Genomic DNA, 22,393 nt, shown 5'->3' with positions numbered 1-22,393 from the left:
GTCTCCTTGTAAAAGTGCTACTTCTGTTTAAATATCATCTGCTTTGCAAAAATGTAAAAGTTACAATCAATGCATTTGATGAGCTGTCTGGTATAACAGTCTCATGTAATTTCTTCTTACTGCATTCTTTCCTACTACTGATGGAAAGATATCTTACAGGCTGCATACATATGCATATCCTCAAAGAATTCAAACAAAGTCAACTTTGATCTGAAATAAGGCGTAAGGAACTTGAACACATTTCATATCTTTTTTGAGCCCAGAAGTAATACATTAATTGTCCACAGTCAATGGCAACAGTGGCCTTAATACTGAAACAACTTTTTTTTTTGTTACATTGCTGTCTTTGTTTTTAAGTTACCATAGTTGTCCTTCTCTGCTGAAGGAGGCTGAATTAATGTCAAGATGGAGTCATCCTTTTCATCTGTAGAGGTCTCATTTTCATGTTTAAAACTGGATTGCTGGGAAGCTTATTCTACTAATTTGTTTTGTATTGAAAAGCAGTGCTTTCTGTAGTTAAAGAGTAACTAAAGATACACCACACAATAAGTTTAGCTGAATTTAAAAAGATGAAAAATAATCTCTCATAGAATATTTAAAGTAATGTTTTTTCAAAGTATTTCCAGGCCTTTTTGGGGAAAGGGGATGTGAAACAATTAAGGTGAAAATTAAAGATGCTGAACTTCACGTGACTTCCTGGATCATTCAGCACGCTGTAACATTCTTTTCAAAAACTAACTGTGTTTAGAAGTAGTAAAACATAATTGCAGTACTTTTCCTTCCATTTAGTGGTGGTGTGTTTACTGTAGCAACAGATGTGAATTATTGATACAAAACTACTTAAATTTTGAAAGAACACTTGTATTTCATTTTGAAAAATACTGTTACTCATTTGTCAAAGTTCTAACTTAGTTGCTTAAACAGTCACTTGAATGTGAAAATTTAAGCTTGAAGTCTTTCCTGGCCTATTTGCTCCTAAAACATATGAATATTTTGTCTACTTCTGAACAGGAGTCTGAATTGTAAGAGTATAACTGGTTTCAAAACTTTATTTGCAGGCAACTATGGATATTCCAGGCTTAAACCTCAGTCAGCAGGAGTACTACCCGTATGTGTACTACAAGATTGATTGTAATTTGCTGGAATTCAAGTAAAAGTTCCCTAACATGACAATCTTCTCAGTGTTGGTGTAAACAAACAGAAGTGAGGTTGAAGTACAGTAATACTTTTAACACTCTACTAATCATATGCTTGCTTCCTATGTTAGGTGAATTTAACACACAGTGGTCCATCTCTAGACATTTTCTTTTTAAAGAACAGTGTAGGTAGTCTGCTTTTAATCAATTATGTCTGTAAATGTATATTGAGAGAATTGAAGTATTTATAAACAGAGTGATTTATTTAAGGAAAAGCCCACTTCTCTTTCATATGGTGGTCTGTGTTAATTCCATTTACCATTGTTTATAAAAAAAAACTTGTTTACAGAACAATAGTGTAAATGTTCATGGCCATTTTGTTCATTTGATTTAGTAGATACAATTGTGTTAATGTTGAACTGTGATGTAAAGTATGTAAAATTGGTATGAAACTGTGCTTTCTGAATGGTTTAAAATTACAATTGAAGCACTGTAAACACAGGAAAAAATAAACATACCTGTGCAAATGTGTCACTTCCTTGTACCGCATATAACCGTAGATACCTGTGTCTAAACTGAAGCAGTGTATTAAAACCAATGCTGCATCCTGCATGCAGTGGTACAGAAATGCAATGACTTCAGCACAGATACTTTTAAGAGATGCAGGTATTTCTTTTGCTTTGTGCAGTAATGGTCAAGTGTGTTGTTTGGTCACCAAACCTATGTATAAATGTTTTTCGTGTTTATATCTTTGTGACTCTATAAAGAAGAGACATGAGACCATTATTGGGAAGGTGGGAGTAACCTGGGATGCTAACAAGCTAGCCTGGTCTAGGATTTTTTGATAATTCCTTGTTCTTTTCAATCAGTTGAAGCTTGGGACTACTTTATGGCTTTGGATACTGTACTATTAGATGCTTGCTTTTTTTTTTTTTTTTTGGCAGCATCCTTTCTGCCATACAGGGAATATGACAGCTTCCTTTTAATGTGTATAGAGAGGGGTTGTTTATTTCAGTAGCAGTTATCATAACTGTTACAAGTATTCCACATATTTCAGTTGCTAAATAGGGGGTAAAAACTGCAGTACCTTTTAAAACTGACTTCAGTTAAGACTGAGACTGGCGGAGCACTGATTTGTCAAAATTAGTATTTGTAGTACTGTAACCACTGGATTTTTTTCTAATTTGGTCCCTAACTGAAAATACCAGTACTGTGAATCTAAGCAGTATAGGGCTTTCAGCTATAGAATCTGTAGTAGTGAACCAGAAGCACTTTTGAGGAATTTGTTATCTTTGATAAGCCAACATTGAGATCTTTAATTATTAAAAGAGAGGCTAGCTTTTGAGGGCAAGAGTTGCATCTAGCTCCTGATAATGAAGTGGGGTTTGAAGTCTATAAAAAAAATATTTACTGCGTAAAATTATACTTGCTTTTCTTACTATTTTCATAGGTAAAAGGGGAAAGAGTGAAATCAAGTGTTCACTTGTGCTCACACTCCTATGCTCTCTCTGGCTTCCTTACAGAAGATAACAGCTGCTTACTGTGTTGACCAGGTTGTAAAGTGTGTGAGTAAGTGGAAGGGGTTTTCCCCCAGCTCTGCCGCTTCCACTGGCTTTTGTTATTACTACGTACAAAGATAGTCGTCTTGGTTCTGAGCCCACTGTAACTGAGATAAACTACTTAGGGGTAAAGAGGGTTGTTTGTTTTTTTGGTCCACTGGAAGCATTTAATCCTGCTTCCCTGATCACAGAAGGAATCAGGCTAAACTGTTGTCTCTGTTCATCTTAGTTCTCTCTTGGTTTTGTTTTCAAAGCCTTCCTACAAACAAGTGCAGTATAAAGGCTTAGGAGTCCAGTAAGTACTGTACAAACTGCTTTGCTGTATACTTTTCCCTATTGAAGGTACCTAGTGCCTGCTAAATCAGCACTAGATTCTTCTCGAATGGAAGCAAGAGGAGGCTGGACAATAGAATGACACCACCCAAGGTGAGGGAAGCAGTCAGTATGTTGAAAGACAGGTTTGCTGCTCAGAGGGATGTGGATATGCTGGAGAAACAGGCTGACAGGCACTGCATGAACTTCAGCAAAGAGAATTGTGAAGTCCAGCACTTGAGGAGGAATAACCCGTATGCAGCAGTACAGACTGGGGGCTTACTAGCCAGGAAGCAGCTCTGCAGAAAAGGACCTGGGACTGCTTGTGGAAAACATGTTGCCCTTGTGGCAAAGGCCAACCATCTCCTGGGGTGTTGTTAGTAAGAGGATAGCCATCCTTCCCCAATGTTTGGCACTTCCGAGGTCACGTCTGGGCTCTGTAGTACAAGAAATGGAGTACCACAAGGGAGGAAGTCCAGTGGAGGCTACCCAAGCTTGTCAGGGGGGTTGGAGCATGTGACAACATGACATACTGGGAGAATTGTGTCTCTTCATACTGGGGAAGAGACGGAGAGAAAGCAAAAGACATGTTACTGATATTTACAACAGCCCGAGCAGAGGATACAGAGAATGAGGAGCCATCTGATGTGCCTCAGCACTTTTCAGAGATACAGTGTAGTAAGATGAGAGGCAGAGAACGCAAGTTTGAATATGGGAAATTCTCATTAGAAGTGGTGGGTTGACCTTGACTGGCTGCCAGATACCCACCCAGCTGCTCTCTCACTACTCCCATTCAATGGGACAAGGGAAGAAACAAAGTGAAAAAGCTCATGGGTTGAGATAAGACAGGGAGATTGCTTACCAGTTACTGTCACAGGTAAAACAGACTTGATTTGGGGGAGATTTAGTTTCCTGACAAAATAGATTTGGATGGTGGGAAGAGGACAAAAAATATCTTTTTCCACTGAGGCTCAAGTTCACTCCTTTATTCCCAACCTCCTTCCTTCCGCCCAGCAGCATAGAGGGTGGGAGTTAGTCTGTGTTAGATTTGATTTATAGGGAAAGGCTAGAACCAAACCTTTTCTTCTTACAGTTTGTTATATTTCTATGGTTCTTAAAAGATTCTGGCAAAGGAACAGGGTTTGAACTGTGTAGAAATGGAAAATTTTCATTCTGTTTCTGAGAAGCATGCCAGGTGATTAAGACAGAAAATAATTTGTGGAAGAAATGAAGAATGTAGTCTACTCTGGAATGTGAGGAGTATGGGAATTTTATTTTTATTATAATAAGTAACAACAGGTGATTTACGTCCTAATAGGAAAAGCAGGCATAACTGAATTGTCACAATTGACATGTGTGTAGTCAAAATCTGAGAAGGGGAGACAGCTGCTGCACAGCAGAAGTGTCTAAAATAGCCATGTAGTAATATTTTAGTAAATTTAACATAGATCTTGAAATGCTGATGGATACCATTTGAAAACTGACAAAACTTAGTAGTGAGATTGTGTGAGAAAGCAATACCTGCCATACTCAAGCACACACTTCTGGGGCTGCTTTTGTTTTAAGGACTACAGCTGTTAAACATGGCAATCCACAGTGACCAGCGAATGTGAGACCTTTGGTTTGTTTCTTCTTTTTTAAAATACAATAGCATTTTGAAATGCTCAGCTTTTAAACCTCTGTATTAGTTTTATTTTCATAAAGATATTAATGATTTTGAAAGCTTTCTGGAAGATAAATGCATCTATCTTCTGCTGAACTATTAGATGTCTGAGCAGAAGTGTTTAGAAGGTAACTTCTTCCCAGATACATTTGTACGTGAATTTGGGGGTTTTGGCAGAATTCCCACTGTAGAGGGGATGTTTAAATTCTGCTCCATTGCTTATGTCAACAAATACAGTGTTTATTTTCCACCCAACTGGGCCTGGATTCTTAGAGTGAAAGTCTCTAACATTTGCCAGCAGCTTAGTATTTGTCTCCAGGCAGACAGTGTATAGTTTATCTTATACTGACTTAAATATTTTTAAGAGCACAATACGTGAGATGAGTCATAAGCAAATGGCATCACTCTTCACTTCGTGGGGATGGGATCTGTGCCTGGGATCTTTTAATGTTGCTTCAGTATAAACAAATGTTCTCCAACACTTTCTGTACTATGCCATTAACTGCAAGAATCATGGATAGAACAAACCATGAATACTTCGTCTTGCAAAGGTCTGGGTTTTGTGTATCACCAAGAAGCTCACATTTTGTAGGGTCAGGGGAAATACAAGTCTAATATTTGAATTCCTGCAACTTCATTGAATTGAATGTGATTTTTCTTGAGGTTCATTTGAGTCCATAAGCAGATTATTGCAACGCTGTATTTACCTGAGACTTTGGGGCTAGGTGGTGGTGCTGGTGGGACCCGAGAAGCTGCGGCTGTGTGGACACTTCTGGCGAGCCCTGCATTGGACAGAGCCAATGGGAAAGCTGCAGGGGAAGCTGGGTTAAGCACAAGTAGATGCTGGAGAGCCAGCTTTGAATAGACAACTGCACTTTTATGGTAGAGTTACAAAAAGAAGCGTGAGCGTGCACAATGTCATAGGGCTGTTCGCTATTTATTGGCCCCAGTATCACTCTTCTAAAAAATGTGGTGGTTTTAGCTTTTGTCCTATGTAGGCTCATTAAGAACCTCTTCTGTCTTACAATATGTCTGTCTGTGTGTGCTCTCCAACGAATTGTCTTGATTGAATTGTCTTCAGAAATGAAATCTTCATTTTTCACCTCTAGAGAGTGGTCTCGAGCTACTTTCAAAAAGCTGCCAGGGTGAAACTCTCACGAAGCCTTTCCTGAATGATTTGGATTTGAACTAAAGCATATGATTTTTTTAAGGATTTCATCTCATGGTCTCATAATACCAAGGAAATTTTAAATATTTTCCGTAATTATTATGCTTTACTTCCCCATACCACCTAGAGATTCATATGGTGCTGCACACATATTCAGCCTCTGACTGAAGAGCCTGAAGAGCAAAGATTGATGTGTCCTGACAGTGGAACAGAATTCTGGTGGACTCAGAATTACTACTTAAAATGGTATGTGTCGAATTTCAGGTACATTATGGGATTTCAATATTTTAAAAGTGGATTTTTTGCGTACACTGCTTACTGTTTCTATGATTTTACTAAATGTTAAATGAAGGGATTATTAGGGACCACGTGCTTTTTCCATCAAAGCAGAAGTCTTCAACTTTCAATCTTCTGTACCATCTCCTTTTGCAATATACAACTGTGCTTCACACCCACAGCAACACAGGGAAAAGATAGAGTGATCCTGCAGCTGAAGGCTGTAAAACATTGCTACAGGCCTTTTAATCTTTTTTTTAAATATATTTCTGAATTTTTTGATGTGTGAAAATATTCCTGTAGTTCCTCAGCTATGAAGTTTTCCTTCCACAACAAACTTGGATTTTAAGTTAAATACTACAAACGTATGGTTTTGGTAACTTCTAATAGAGCCTGGCGGAGGCTTGCCTTTTCTTTTCAGACTCTTCAGGGTAAATTCATGGTCTCTGGGGACAGAGGCACTGTGGACGTCATTACAGGGTTACTTTATTCTTGCATATGTCTGTTTCGCCGTTCTCTGCCTCATGTCAGTGTCAGTTCAAGGCAGATCTACCAACTGGTCTAGTTGAAACCCACCTGGTTTCCCATGTACCAATTACCTGCTTCGGCTAACAGAAAACAGAAAGACTGTTTTAACTTAATGTCACCTGTAAACACGATGGAGAAAGCAACAGTAAGAACAAACGTCGATCTGGGATACGTGGAACAATCTCACTCGGTAAGGACCCACTTTGCACACCGAAGTAGCCAAGGGCAATGGCTTAGCCCTGCTTGCTCCCCAGTCTTGTTCTGCTCTGTCATACCACCTTGGTTGCATCACTCTGTCGTAGGTCATTGCATACTCCTTATTGAATCTCTTAGTTTTTTGTCCTGCTACTCTGCCTTTCCTGTCTTCCCCTTCCTCTCACTCTTTTACACTCTTCCACTGCTCCCTGCCATTTTTCCTCTTGGTTTTATAAACTGTCACTCTACTAGAGGCTGCAGTCTTGAATGTTTTCACGTTGCTGAGCGATATTCTTCCTCTCTTCTCAGCAGCCTGGTTTTCTTAGAAGTATTCAGTATCTGCAATCCCCACTTGGTTGCCCTAAATTCAGTTGCATCCGTGTCTTTATCCCCCATAGCTAAACAACGACCTAACTTGTCAAATTCATGCATGTGAAAGCTTGTAGACATTAGTAAAACTATTTCTAGGACAGTACTGTTCTGGAATTCATTATATTTCACAATGTACTTGTTGACTGTGTTTTTACAAGAGATTTGTAATCTGCTGGTAAGGGCTTCTCCAACCTGGACCAGGCACCAGAGCACGTGACTTGAGGCCTGTCATGCTTCAGCAATCATCAACACTCCAAAGCATCGCAAGACAGGGTACGCTGACCAATGGTTTGATCAATCTACTCATTATGCTCCATTGATTAAGGATCTGAAAAATTAAATTATATATGGATTTTTCAGTTACCAATAGTACAGCAAAGGTTTGAAGAGGCAAAATCAAAAGACAAAAGTTTTCACCAGCTACTGAAACCAAACTGTCCCCAAAATCCCAGTTGCCCCTTGCAAAACTGGGGATCAGAATTACCTGTATCAGTGTTTTCACAGCTCAGTTCAAGGTTAGGGTTCAGTAAATAGGTGCCAGAAAAGAAAATTAAAACAAGCAGCATGAGCTTAGCTGATGCAATAGGAAATATACAGCAAATGCAACCAAAGGCAAACTTTTCATGAGAATTTAGAAAAGTGCTTGTAAGTGCGTACCTATGAGCTTCTTCGTTACCAGGTGAAGGTTCTTTTCATCTAATTTTCACTCTGGTCTTGACCTGGGCTTCTCAGCTTGTGGAAATGCTGCAGCTCAGAAAAACTTCTTTCCTCAGTTTTGGTAGAGAAAGCTCCGACTGACCTTTTTTGCAAAGTGGATACATCAACAATTCCTCCTCTGAAGATATGAGGTGGTCCAAAGGCAATATAAATGATGCCTTATTTTTTCAGATGAATGAAAGAAGCAGCAAACCTTTCAGAGTCGTGTCTCTGAGACAACGGCACTAAAGCCATCCTGAAACACCTACACAGATAGCCTGCTTGGGCATGTTTTTGTAGATGCCGAGTAGACAGTTACTGCCATTGTGTTCAACAGTATGACTTCTGTAGTCATCACTATTAATACAAACAACAATTTCAAACTCATTACTCCGAGTGTTTTCTAGTGGGACCGAAGTCTGTGGAAAATTGATAATTAAACTATTTAGGAAGATCTAGCCCAGCTGATACTGGAATGGATTGGGGTACATGCATCTTGGCATTTCTCTAATAATTAATGTGGTTAGTACTGTAAAGTAGCAGTTTCAAATAATTTTATAATTTTTTCTAATGGAAAAATATATTAAGATAATTATTTAGATAAAAATAACTTTAAATTCTTAAAAAAAGCTTTAAATTCTTAAAAAAACATCTTTAGATTCATTAAATACTTCAGCTGACCTTATGAAAAGATTACTTAAGACAGGTAGGTAAGCATTCTCTTGTGTTTAGGTGAAAAAAGCTGTTGTAATAATGAAAGTACTTTTCTCATATAAATATACAAGCACTTCAAGCCTTACATCTTCAAAACTGGAAAAGCTAAAATGAGTGGGTAAAATACTGTCCCCATTTCAGGTAATGATGGTCTTGCCACTTGTTTCCATCAGGCTAGGATTACACTCAAAATGCTGAATCAAACCTATAATTTTCCTGTTGCTCTGCTTTGCTGGAAGACAATTCAGGTTCCTCATTCAGGCCTTTGTATCTCTCGTTGGCTCTCACGCAACCAACCCCAAGGAATTTAATAGTCAAACCTGAACAATAATCCAAAATCCATTTATGTTTAAAATAACTATATGGGAATGTTGTTCTTCTTGAACTATTTCCTAATCAAAAAAAACCCCAAAACACAAACCACACAACAAGAAAACCCCCACAACTGTGAAATTTGAGTTTTAGAAGAAGATAATTTTGAATTTCACAGCAACCTTTAGAAGCGCATCAGCTACTTTACAGTACTAATTATATTCATTTTTTTCATGTAATTACTAACACCTTGCCATATCTTAAGTAAATCTTTGCAAATGATAATATCTCAAAGCAACAAATTTTGAAGTATCCAACCTTTTTGCATAATACAGCAAAGGAATCAGGATGCGCAAGCGTCTCTTGTGAAAGAATGGAAGGAGCAGAGTTAGTACACAGAAGGCAGCTTAACCAAGCAAGACGAGGTGTGAGATGCAGCTCTAGACAGCAACATCATGTTGTCTGCATGTAAGCTGGATGTCTAAGCTCTCACCATAGACAACCTGAGGTGTAGTTTGTTACAGCTGTGTAAACAGAGGTGTCCAGTGACATTTCACAAACCATAAGGCAACTGAGATATCCTGGTAGAATCATAGAATTGTTTGTGTTGGAAAAGACCTTTGAGATTGTCGAGTCCAACCGTAGGACTGGCAGGTAAGACATGGGGCCAACAGGAGGCTCATCCTTCTGGATCCTACCTGGATCACTAAGTGCTTTGCTTATCTACCTGACTTGATCCTCCTCTGGCTGGGCAGCTGAACTGTTCTCCAAGCTGTTCCTTAGATTCCCACAGACTGTAATAGGCCATAGATAGGGTTAGATGTATTTGTCTCTAACTGAATCCCAAGGGCTTCTTTTCCATACTACAATGTCCCCAACCTCCCATCTCAAGCTTCAGTTCTTACACAGAGCTCTCTGCAAATCACTGTTTTGCGGTGTTATGCCAGGCTGCTTCAAGCTTCCTTTTCTTGTTGCTTTTTAACTGTTCTTGAAGCTATTTAAATTAGTAGTTTTTCTCCCTATCCTTATGATGAATCACACACAGAGCATGAAACAAAGGTGCTACCGTCCTGTTGTGTGTGAACCCAGCTGAACGTTGAACACACTGATATCATGTCAGTGATACAGCTGTGGTCAGTGACAGCAGATTTGGGCTCATGACTTTGTCTCAACCATTGAATGCAAAGAGCAAACAACCGATGCCCCCTTAGCTATCGGTCTACCATCCTCCGAGGCCAGCTGACTCAGGCTGCTCTGCTTGCAGAGCAATAAACCTACGGTACACATAAGGGCTCCCAGGTGCAGAGTGAAACTGCGGATAAATAATCTGTGCGCTGAAGTGCTGTGATGGATAGACTTAATGGCCAAGCGAGGCAATGTCCTCCAGCAGTGGTTCGGTCTGTAGCACCACTCCTTCTGAAAACAGCAGCTGGGTAAATCCAAAATTCAGGCAATGTTCTTGGCATGAATGAGTGGACTTTGCCTGCGTCAGGTGACATCTGTAGAAGGCTGATTTTTCACTGAAAAGAACTGTTTAATCTCTGTTTCCTCGCTGTATTCAGAGTAACCTCACGATTATGGCTGAGATAGATAGATACATTTTCTGTAAGTGTACTGGGATGACAGCTCTTGTTCTCTGGCCTCTCTTCTTTATCCCCATCTTTCTCCTTCCTCGAGGCAGATGAAGAACCATACTGATTTTATCTGAAATTAGGCTTCTCCCATTCTCTGATCTGCAATGGCAGTAGTGATAACAGGGTTGTAGCCAGGCTGCAGTTACAGAAGGCTGTATGGCTGACCAACACGAAGTGCTCATACCATCGTGTTTAAAAATAGGCCTCAAAGCCTTAACAGTTGTGACTAACACTGTGGCCATGCATGAATTCTCCCTCCCTTTCCTGGATCATTTCTTACAGGCGAATGCTATTGGCACACAGTGATATCAGCGTGCAAACTTGCACAAACCTCTGACTCTTCTCTTCCTGAAAGATGGGAAAAGAAAAATGTTCCTTTAGCAGGGACAGAATTGACTTTACTAACCTTCCCTTACAGCTGTATTGATTTATTTTGAGCAGGACTTCTCATGTTTTTGCATGAGGATTTTCACTGCCCAAAATCACCAGAGCTTAATTTCCCTTCTCCCTCGCCTTGAGATCTGGGTCTGATCAGACTCTACAAATGTCTTTCGTTTCTCCTCACACACTAGGCTAGCATCAAAGAAGATCAGAAAGAAGATCATCATTATTTTATCTTGGTCTACAGTCCTTGATGACCTCTTGAGGGAAGAGCTCTAGTGTGGTGAGCTCATCTCAGGAACCCAGAGAGATGACTAGCAGGAGACCCAAAGTGGAAGACAGCTAATGAAACGCTTGAGACGTGGTGGGACAATTTCTTCCCAGGCAGCTCTCTGATGGTTTTGTACATAGATAATACAAACTGCTTCCCTTTTAAAACCGAGTAGCAACAGAAGATAGGGATAATTCTTAGGAGAAGGTGATTTTCAAAGCTGTCAAGCTTTTATGTAACATTTATGTTGTAGTCAATCATGACTATAAATTTCTTCTGGTGAATACTGGAGAGTTTAAGCCCAACAGGACAGTTATGTGTAGCAAAACTCACAGAATTTCAACAAGTAACTTCCGTAGCTGGCTCAAAATGGCTTGCTGAGCTAGTGCTTATTTGCTGGTAAAACATGTAGTCTTAAACAGCTAAATAGATTAACACCTCAGTAAACCATAGTTATACTTAAATGATTGCAGTGCCATCCTCTCTGTTTAAAAATGAAAATAAAAGTTTGTCTCACTTTTGACTCTTCCTTGTTAGCACGAGTTTTCAGCCATTTGAGATCAGCTGTATCCTGATGAACTGACTTCTTCCTATGTTGATATCAGATGGGATTTTCCAGGTTAAAATGCCAAAAAGTAGGCAGAGAGGAAGAAAACCTAAAAGGAAAAGCATACAGTTTAAAAAAACCCCAGATTTTTATTCAGTGTATAGCTCCTCTGCTTTGTTCTTTTGAAGGAGAACAGCAGTATCACAGCAGTCTAAGCAGCACTTCTTATTAAAAATATCTTACAGTGAAATCTGATAACTGTTTAAGTTGAAATTTTGGTGCTGTATGTAAAAAAGCAGAAACTTCAGCTTATCATTCAACCACACCACAGCAAGAAAGTTGTAAATCCTTGTTTTCAAACTCAGGACAATTCATCACTCTAATTAATAAAGTTAGTTATATTGAAATGGGTTTTCATAACCAAACCAATACCTAATGATGAAGCTCTTGAAATAAGGACAATAAAACTGAATTATTATTGTTATTATTATTTGCATCCAGATCTTTTTTCAAAATGTCTATGATTACTAGGCAAGAAGAAAATGGTCTGCTCAAAGATATTCAGCTGGGGCTGGGATACAACCTTCCAGCTGATGAGAAGCTCTTGCATAGTCTTATTTTTTTTGTTAGTTGTAATTGCAAACAGCTGTTTAAAGAGGAAATAAAGTAAGGCATGGAGTGAGAGTAGGAACACCTATCTTTCACCTGCAAACAATTCCTAGGGAAAGGTAAATCCTTGAGATTTTTAAAAAGAGGTATTGTTTTATGTGGAACTGAAGGCCTGAAAAGTTACTGAAGAAGATAAAGAAAAACTTTATGGCAGTTAAAAACTGGTATGAACTTAGGTACGTGCAAGGGAAAGTGATGTATGGAGATGGTCTAATAAAGAATTGTGGAAAATCTTGGAAGAGACAGGTATTTATCAGCTATCACATTTCAGTACACATGGCCCAGATTATAGGGCAGGTGAGGGAAGCTTCTTCCAGGGGGTTTTTCTTTAGGTTGGGGCCTTCAGACTGAGCCAGACCTGAGAGCTCCATCAGTGATAGGGAAAACCGATGAAGGCAAATTTAAACACAGCCAGGGAGCCCTGGGCTCCCTGGAGCGGGACAGATGGCTCCGGCTCAGCAGACGCTGTGGAGGGCAACACTCCCTTGGCTCCATGTGCCCATGCCTCCTCGGGAGCAGCCGGGCTCCTTTGCAGGGCCGATCTTCCTCCTGACAGACCTTTTTGCTGTTATACACTATGTCCTGGTTTGTGTACCAGCATGGAATCCTGTACAATGTGTGTATATTTACTTTGGCAGCAACCCAAAGGCTGGAATATTCCCTTTTTGCAGGTTTGAGAAGTGAAGCACAGAGCTAAATCTCCAAATTTCCAGACATGTTCAGATTTGTAAATCCGTCCAATCTCAATTTAATTTAAGCCCAAATACTCATATACACTGAAACGTCATCTGCTCACATTTAGACACAAAGTATGGCAGAGCAGATAACCATGAAATTAATAATTTAATAGAATTCCTCAAATAAATAAGAATGCAGTTAATTATTTAATAACATTAACAGGTCAAAATCAGTTATAGTACTTCCACAATACTGAGATAGTGCATTACCACTGGAGAATAACTAGCTATTCTAAAAGATATTATCTTCATTTTCCTCTCCTGAATAGACTGACTTCCCACTGCAGTTTGTTTGACCAAGATGTTAAAAGCAGTAGCAAATTTAAACTGAGGTGAATGAGTCTGTCTTAAGTTAAGCAGCCCTTGAGTTGTCCTCGCTTACAGACTGGCACATCACGGTGTCACCGAAATCGGGTAAAAATCCTTAACACCGGTTTTTGCATTAATGAGCAGGCATTACTTTATTCGGCCAAGGGACATGAGGGATTGCTCCACCTAACATGTCCACCGAGGCACAAAAGCACACTCATTATATACATTATAGAAAAATGAATATTCGTATAATTCCCAAGAAAAGCCCACCCATTCCAATAAACCTTATGTATATGTTAATACATTATGTAATGTCTTTGCGCATGCGTACTAAATTGGGGAAGGGGTCTTTGGTGGTCTCTGGGGGTCGTAATCCCCCCATAGTTATACTGTCTGCTGTATGACCCCGCTTCCGTGCAAGCGTGGTGGTGCCTTTGTGTTGACACGTACAGGTGGCTCTGAGGAGAAGATACTGTTCTGGTTCTTACAGGATTTATCTCTTCTCCTGGCATCAGAGCTGTGAATCAAGTCAGTTAAGACACTACAAAGATGTTGTTCACAGTCTTGTTTATCTTTGGCCCTTCTTTGTAATTAGTGAGGAATTTAACAAAGACCTTGGATTCTCTAAGACGAAGCACAAGCAAGAATCAGTGACGACTATAATTAAGCGTTATCAGTCCCAGAAGCAGACACTGTCTGCAAAACATGCAGTTAGTTTCAGAAAGTGCAGTTATTTTAGCTAAAAGGAAAATTACTAAAAGGAAAGGTGATTCTGTCTAAAGGTTACACAGAGTAGGCCTTTTCGGGCCTACTTTGAGGCCTACTTTTACTAAAGCATCTGATATCAACGGCAAGTGGAGATCAACGCTACCTTACGTTAATTCACAGATGCGTCATCTCTTTAAGATAAAAATTAATGGACCTGCTCTTAACAGAGGCAAAAAAAATCTTAGCCCATAAGAAAACCCCCATCATAGGAAAAGGGCTCGGTCATTCAGTGGAGAGGGAAGATGCAGCCCTTGCAAGACAGCATTTCTGCTCTGTCCGTAAGCAAAAGGCTGTTGCTTCTGGCAAATGGAGCTGAAGCGGCCAGGCGCAGCTGCCAGCCCTGCTCTGCTTCCGAGAGGAAGATGTGTAGTCATGTTGTCGTCATTCAGAGAAGGAGTGGAAGGAAGGAATAAATAACCTGCTGAGACGGGAATGGATAATGGAGATATATTTTGAAACTGATGTAAATCCTGTTCGGTGACGTGCTGGTGAGTCACTGGGGTGGGTGGAAGTGATTTTGCATAATAACGGTATCATTTGCTTTCTCCTCTTGCACTGACACATAACAGCAAACACAGGCACTGTGCAGCAGCCGGTGAGTCAGATGCTGTGTACCAACCGAAAAGGGCTAAAACCTCAAAATATTTACAGTTTCATTTCACGTCTCTGTGTAAAAAAGCATTGGGAGAGGGCACTGGTGGTGTACCGCTATTTCGGTTTCCCCTGGGATTGACCACATCATACCAAGGAGTCAAAACTTCAGAGGAGTGTTAGGAAGAAGCTGCTCTAGATTCCACAGTGTTTAGGTAGAATAAAAGAGGACATGAACAGGAGGACAGGCTCTTTCAGAATTAACATTTGTAAAGAATGAGGTTGAGTTCAGAATAATTGTACTGAGGTAAGTTTTCAATTTCATTTAAAAACAAATCTCAGCAGAAGCACTGGAGCTAAAAGGAAGACTTATACATCAGGAAATGGTTGTGCTGAAGCTTAGAAATATTCAAAAGTCCCTATTGAATGGGGATGATCTTTATTTGTCGTTTTAAAACATTTTGATTATTAAATGACAAAACATGATTTAAAAATTCAGCGTGATTGCTCCTAACCGAAGTCTTACCTACACACAGATAACACAAATGTAATCAAACCCTGCCAGTTTTCCTCTCCTTATTTTCCACTCCTTTCACACTGTAGGGAATGGAAACAAAACCTAAGAAGAGGAGAGAGCAAAATATTGTCTTTTGTCAGGTTTATAGTTGACTGAATGGACCCTGTATGTATAGAACTAGTAGTTCCTCAATTTACAGAGGAATGCAGTAATAATTTCCTAATCCAGTACCCAACTAACGGAGTGTCTGCCTACTTCCTTTTTAATTACGTTTAGATTTGCCTGCGCTGTTGCTTTAAGCTGTTAGGCAGAGTTACTGAATGCCGCCTTTGCCTCTGTCTATACTGCTGGAGGCTGTCCTGAGGAGCCCCGGACCCCTAAGGCCACAGAGGAAGTCAGGATAGAGGAGGAGTCTGTCTTGGTTGATGAGGGCTGGGTCAGGGACCAATTAAGCAATCTGGACATCCATAAATCCATGGGCCCTGATGGGATGCACCCGCGGGTGCTGAGGGAGCTGGCGGAAGTCATTGCTAGGCCACTCTCCATCATCTTTGCTAAGTCGGGGGCAACGGGAGAGGTGCTTGAGGACTGGAGGAAAGCAAATGTCACTCCAGTCTTCAAAAAGGGCAAGAAGGAGGACCCAGGTAACTATAGACCGGTCAGCCTCACCTCCATCCCCGGAAAGGTGATGGAACAACTTGTCCTTGGTGCTATCTCTAGGTACATCAAGGATAAGAGGATCATCAGGGGCAGTCAACACGGCTTCACCAAGGGGAAGTCATGCTTAACCAACCTGATAGCCTTTTATGAGGACATAAACCGGTGGATAGATGATGGTAAAGCTGTGGATGTGGTCTATCTTGATTTCAGTATAGCGTTTGACATGGCCTCCCACAGCATCCTCGCAGCTAAACTGAGGAAGTGTAGTCTGGATGATCGGGTAGTGAGGTGGATTGTGAACTGGCTGAAGGAAAGAAGCCAGAGAGTGGTGGTCAATGGGACAGAGTCCAGTTGGAGGCCTGTATCTAGTGGAGTCCCTCAAGGGTCGGTACTGGGACCAGTACTATTCAGTATAGTCATTAATGACTTGGATGAGGGAATAGAGTGCACTGTCAGCAAGTTCGCTGATGACACAAAACTGGGAGGAGTGGCTGACACACCAGAAGGCTGTGCTGCCATTCAGAGAGACCTAGACAGGCTGGAGAGTTGGGCAGGGAGAAATTTAATGAAATATAACAAGGGCAAGTGTAGAGTCCTGCATCTGGGCAAGAACAACCCCATGTACCAGTACAAGTTGGGGACAGACCTGTTGGAGAGCAGCGTAGGGGAAAGGGACCTGGGGGTCTAGTGGACAGCAGGATGACCATGAGCCAGCAGTGTGCCCTTGTGGCCAAGAAGGCCGATGGCATCCCGGGGTGTATGAGAAGAGGTGTGGGTAGTAGGTCAAGAGAGGTTCTCCTCCCCCCTCTACTCTGCCCTGGTGAGGCCGCATCTGGAATATTGTGTCCAGTTCTGGGCCCCTCACTTCAAGAAGGACAGGGAACTGGTAGAGAGAGTCCAGCGCAGAGCCACGAAGATGATTAAGGGAGTGGAACATCTCCCTTATGAGGAGAGGCTGAGGGAGCTGGGTCTCTTTAGCTTGGAGAAGAGGAGACTGAGGGGGGACCTCATTAATGTTTATAAATATGTAAAGGGCAAGTGTCACAAGGATGGAGCCAGGCTCTTTTCAGTGACATCCATTGACAGGACAAGGGGCAATGGGTGCAAGCTGGAACACAGGAGGTTCCACATAAATATGAGGAAAAACTTCTTTACGGTGAGGGTGACTGAACACTGGAACAGGCTGCCCAGAGAGGTTGTGGAGTCTCCTTCTCTGGAGACATTCAAAACCCGCCTGGACGCGTTCCTGTGTGATAGGGTCTAGGTAATCCTGCTCCGGCAGGGGTATTGGACTAGATGATCTTTCGAGGTCCCTTCCAATCCGTAACGTTCTGTGATTCTGTGAGCACCTAGTCTGTAACAAAACAAATGAATTACCTATAAACAACTAAAACATAGTAGTACCTGCTTAATCTTGTAATACTCACAGAGAAGAGAATGCAACTGAACGAAAAAGTCAAAGCTATTTTAATTAAGATTTAGATATTAGGACCATAAAATTTCAGACTCACTCTGCCAGGAACATCTTAAGTGATAAATGCTTACTCAGTATCATACTTAGTTACATGAAATACTCATTTCATAACTAGGTTTTATGATTTACCTTCTTAATTAGGGACAAAGTGTAGTCATGGAACAGAGTATAAGGTAAACAGATTTTATATGGAGGAGCTCTGTAGAGATTCGGGTAAATGAGAATAAATCCATCACCACACAGTGCTACTACTCTTTTTGCGGTCTGAGGTTTCCAGCGACATTATGGTTGGTGCCAATGCCAGCGTCTGCAAGGCGGCAGCGGTTGATTTGCACCCTTTTAGTGATAAACTCAATAGTTCTTTCCTCTGGGGAGTGCCACCCACAAATTCCCTGTGTGAACAATTTTGAGCCTCTCTCTGTATTATCCTTCCTGCACTTACACTTAATATCCTTGCTGCATATTACACTTGATCTGCTCTACTCAGCCTCCTTAACCAATAGATATTTAAGCACTCAAATAAAGCCTGGCGCACAGCTGACAATTTTTTTCCTGTAAAATAATTTTATTTCACTAGCTGCCAGTTTATTTGGACAGGTCTGGGACACTCAAAGGAACTGAAGGAAGACCTTCTACCTTCTTTAAGGAGGAGGAGATCTCAGCTTGGCTATCACAGCCTAGCAATACTTTGTAGGATGTGTTTCCATGGGTGGTTTTTGTGCCCTTTAAACACTCTGGTGAAGGGAATGGCTATTTAGAACAACCAGCAGCTCTCAGTGTTACAAAATAAGATGGCCAAACCTTCTTTATTGCGCCCATTTTTATACCTTCTCCTCCTCTCTCGATCCCTTCAAACTATTTGAATTCACAGGAAAGTATTTGTGAAGATATTTTCCCTGAGGGCAAATACATCCAGCCATTAGCAAGCATGCTATCCCTGTATCTAGCATCCCACTTTCCTGAAAACCCAGTTTCCATCATCATCCAACCCCACAACTCTGCCTCTGTTGAGTGGTCGCAATCCACTTCCCATCCTTGACTGCAAACAGGGTGACACTGTATTCTGACTGCAGCAAAAGGTACTGACCTTCACTTCCCAAATGAAGCAAATAGTTTGGTGTAACTTTAAGATGTTTGAACTCCCAATGTTTTAGAAGTTAGGTGGAGGCAAACCTAAGATCTTATCTTTCCACGTACAGATATTGAGGATTTCTTTGCACAGAGAGCACTGAAAAAGCATGATGGACACACTGCAAACGTACATCTGGCTCAAGTTTCAGTCACAAAACATCAGTAAGATGCCATGCAGTGAGGATACTTTGATGCCTGCTATGTAATAGTTTTCTACTACTTGCTGGGAAAGCGAATATGCTTCTTCTGATCCTAAACCTCTTGTTTATGCAAAACTTGCAGTGGATTCCCTAGGAAACATTTGCTTGAGACTCAGGGAAGGAGATGGGACTGTTGAGAAGGTCAGGTCATCGTTAAAGTCCAGCTGGAGTTCAAAGGCAAGGCTGAGAAATCTGGGAAGATTAAATGACCGTGAAATTTTCATGATAGTACACCATCACTGCCTGGGCACAATTATTCACAACTAGGAGTCTGGGAAATTATTCTTTTTTGGGAGCGCGGGGGGTTAATCCAATTTAAAACTAAATTGGCAGGCTCAGATGGGGGAATTCAAAGCCTTCCTCTCTGACTATGTGGATGTTGGGATTTGAGGTTCTGTGTCAGAGTCATCTTCAAGCATGAAAAAGGTGCAGTGGAAGAGTGAGTTAATTAACTTCTTCCTATTTATGAGCTGTTTGGAGACATCTTACCAACCCTTCAGCTGTAGCTAATATTGAATATCACCTATAGATTTTCAGGAAGCTGTAAATACTAAACTGAAAAATGTCTTGGTCTGAATGGCCATATAGGATAAATGAATGATATTGTCTCCGTGTTGAAAGAAATGCATAATTAATGCAGAGCAATGTGGAAATTATATGATATACATTTGAAAATTGTTTGAGAGAAATATTTGAGCAATCAAGCCAAGAAAATTGTATCTTCCAAGTACTCACAAAGGTAAAGATGAATGCTTTATCATTTACTTGAAGTAAATATCTGCTGTCAGGAGGAAAGCTGACTCAAATATACAGTGTGAAAGCTTCGGGGGTAATCTTGCTTCCAGGCTGTCCTGGTTTCATTGGGATTTGGTTTCAGTTTGTGGCCAGCCATGGTGATCAAGGCCCTTAGCAGTTAAATCCAGGGCAGCTGACCCAGGCTGGCCCACAGGTGTATTCTGTATCATTAACATCAAGTTCACTATAAAAGGGAAAGCTTGCTTGAGAGAGGGGGGTTTCTTCATGCTCTTCTTGACTCTTCTCCTCTGTTCTAATTTCCATCTGTTGTGATTCCTGGAGCAACTTGCTGGTGCTCTATAGATAAGCAGGGACACTGGATGATAGAAAAAACATTTATTGTTTAGCCCTGGGTGCAGGCTAAACATAGACACGGGCATACTGCAAGCTTGGAGTGATGATATCAAATGCCTGTAACACAGCTATTTTTTTTTCATTTCTCCTCAGATACACAAAATACCTGACCAGAAAGAACAAGTTTTAAATACAAACTCCTCTCTCCCCCCAATGATGCCCTTGAACCACAGGGGTCCCCAGGTAAGTGAGTAACCTGACCTCCTATTTGCTTTCTGCACGAAGCGGAGAGGTTTATGAGAAAAGCTGAGGCCTAAAACCAGATTTAACTGGTGTACTTGCTAAACACTATCTAATAGAACAAGTAGAGATACCACCCAAAAATCTGAAGATAGGCAGGATATCTTTTGCATAAACCTCCTGATGCTGCTTCTGCACCTAACACTGAAAGCAAATATAAAATCTAACATACAGCTATTAATTAATGGTTATTGGGATACAAAAGAATTCATTTGACCCTGTCATTTTGAGGGGAAAACTGATAATGGGTCCTACCACAATTCCATATGGATTTTATGAGGAAGAGTTTATTTTAATTATTTTTAACCCATTTTAGAAAAATTATAAATGTAAAATCCTGGAGAGTCCCTTCCCTTGCTCATCCCCTGCCCATCCCGTCCCTTTACTTCCTACTCTCATTTTTGAAGCAGCATATCTTGAAACCAGCATATACAGAGCAGACATTACTGTCAGTGTGAGGAGGAAAAGCATCACTGCCTGGTGCGCATCAGGCAGCACAAAACCAGAACATCTAAAATACAGTCCAAGCTCCACTAATGGGATCTCTGGGAGACCATCCTTTTGCTAATGATTAAGGGAAAGAGGTCACATTTTACTGCCTTAATCATCTCCTGGCATGAGGGTAACAGTATGACAGACTAAACAAGACTCAAAAAATTACATTTGTAATCTCATTCCTGCTAGGCTACATCACCTCTGGTGCTGAAGTAAAGGAAGAAAAACAAGTTGTAAAGTTTCTCCCCCCAAGATTTCTGCAGATTTCAATTCTTCATTCACACTTTGCCATCAACTGCTTCTGCTCTACACCAATTGCTCTCCACCTGGCTTCACCAGCAGGTTAGTTCCCATCTGATTACACCACCAGAGCAGATGGACTCAGGCCAAGGATTCGTCTGATTCTGGGTATTTTCTGTTTCTGAAGGCAGATTTCCTTTTCTGTCCACTTTCTTCCCTGATATGACTCTCAGTGCAAAATTAATATTATTGAATTAATATTCTTGTATTGTTACCTTGCTGCATTAAAGCTGCCACCATCTGTCTCATGTCAGCCAACACACATTTCATTGCCATAGATAGTGGTACTTTATAGTTACAGCACAGGCCCGCTCCCACAACTGCTACGTACCTCAGAGTTTGCTTGTTAGCTTAGGAGTGGATCAAAAGGGTGCAGATACATGAACACTTGCCAGTGAGAAGTCAGTTTCTTAATTAATCAGAATGGATTCTGGTACAAAGGTACCTGCGATTGATTGCATTTGACTCTTTTAACAAAACAATGCAAACCTGTTTTGCTCCTAGTCTCTTAAATTAATTTAAAGGACACCAAAGAATAAAAGTTCTTTTAGCTGTGGAAAAAAATTCCAGTTTCAAAAATCAGTTCTCAGTTCCACTAGGAATTAATGAAAATAAAATTAAACTATTTACTTACTAGAGCTAACAAGTGTATTTTGTTTGTATTAGTCATGCAAACATTTTTATTTTGAAGGATTTTTAAAACTCATTTGAACCTCGTCAAAGCTTAATATTTGAGAATGAAAATTATCAGCTCTTACTGTTGTCCAACTGATTTAATAAACTGATCAAAAATGACATCAACTACTTAAATATGAAAGCAGTAATAGTTATTACTTTTCTGCAGTAATTTGCTCCATGTTCCACCAAAAGCGGAAATTTGAAAGCTGATGCAAGGTACAACTGCAAAGCACTCGCCTCTGTAGGCCTTGAGGAAAATGAACGTGGTTTGATACAATGCTTTAAGACCCTACTTTACATTTACGGTCTAATTCCTCTCTAGTGGTGGTAGTAATAACAGAAAAGAAAGAGAAGCCTTTCACAGTTCCCTTGCCAGTGGCTTTTCAAGGGTTTGAAAACTGCGCTAGGAAAAAAATTGTGTCGGAAGATGAAGTTCCTGCAAGTACGACTAGAACTGAAATCTAAGCAATGTGAAAGTCCACGTGCAAGGAGACAGCATCCTGTCAGAGCACTTCCAACTTTTAAGTTAAAATGAAACAAAATAAAGACTCCCTCGAGGTTCTGTTCCAGCATGTACATTGTTTAATGCTCTCGGTCTAGAAAGTTGCTTCACACAATTACAGTGTGAGACATTGACTGGGTTGCTCAGGTTTTCATTTGGAGGCTCAGTCATGTCTGGCAGTTTTTCCTGGGCCGTGCCCTCTGCCC

General features: G+C 40.6%; 1 protein-coding gene across 5 annotated transcripts in view; it reads left to right on the top strand.

Moving 5' to 3' along the window:
• ATP6V1C1 (ATPase H+ transporting V1 subunit C1) overlaps positions 1 to 1,663 on the top strand; it is a 56,740-nt gene extending 55,077 nt beyond the window's left edge. For all 5 annotated transcript variants that reach the window (XM_068395904.1, XM_068395905.1, XM_068395906.1 and 2 more), the window contains one exon: positions 1,059 to 1,663. In XM_068395904.1, the coding sequence (XP_068252005.1) occupies positions 1,059 to 1,154 (96 nt within the window). In that variant the 3' untranslated portion in view covers positions 1,155 to 1,663. The remainder of the gene's footprint in view (positions 1 to 1,058) is intronic.
• Positions 1,664 to 22,393: the final 20,730 nt, after the last annotated feature.

This window comes from Nyctibius grandis, chromosome 3, assembly GCF_013368605.1.
Source record: "Nyctibius grandis isolate bNycGra1 chromosome 3, bNycGra1.pri, whole genome shotgun sequence".
Lineage (NCBI taxonomy): Eukaryota > Metazoa > Chordata > Aves > Nyctibiiformes > Nyctibiidae > Nyctibius > Nyctibius grandis.
This window is presented reverse-complemented; position numbering and strand designations above follow the sequence as displayed.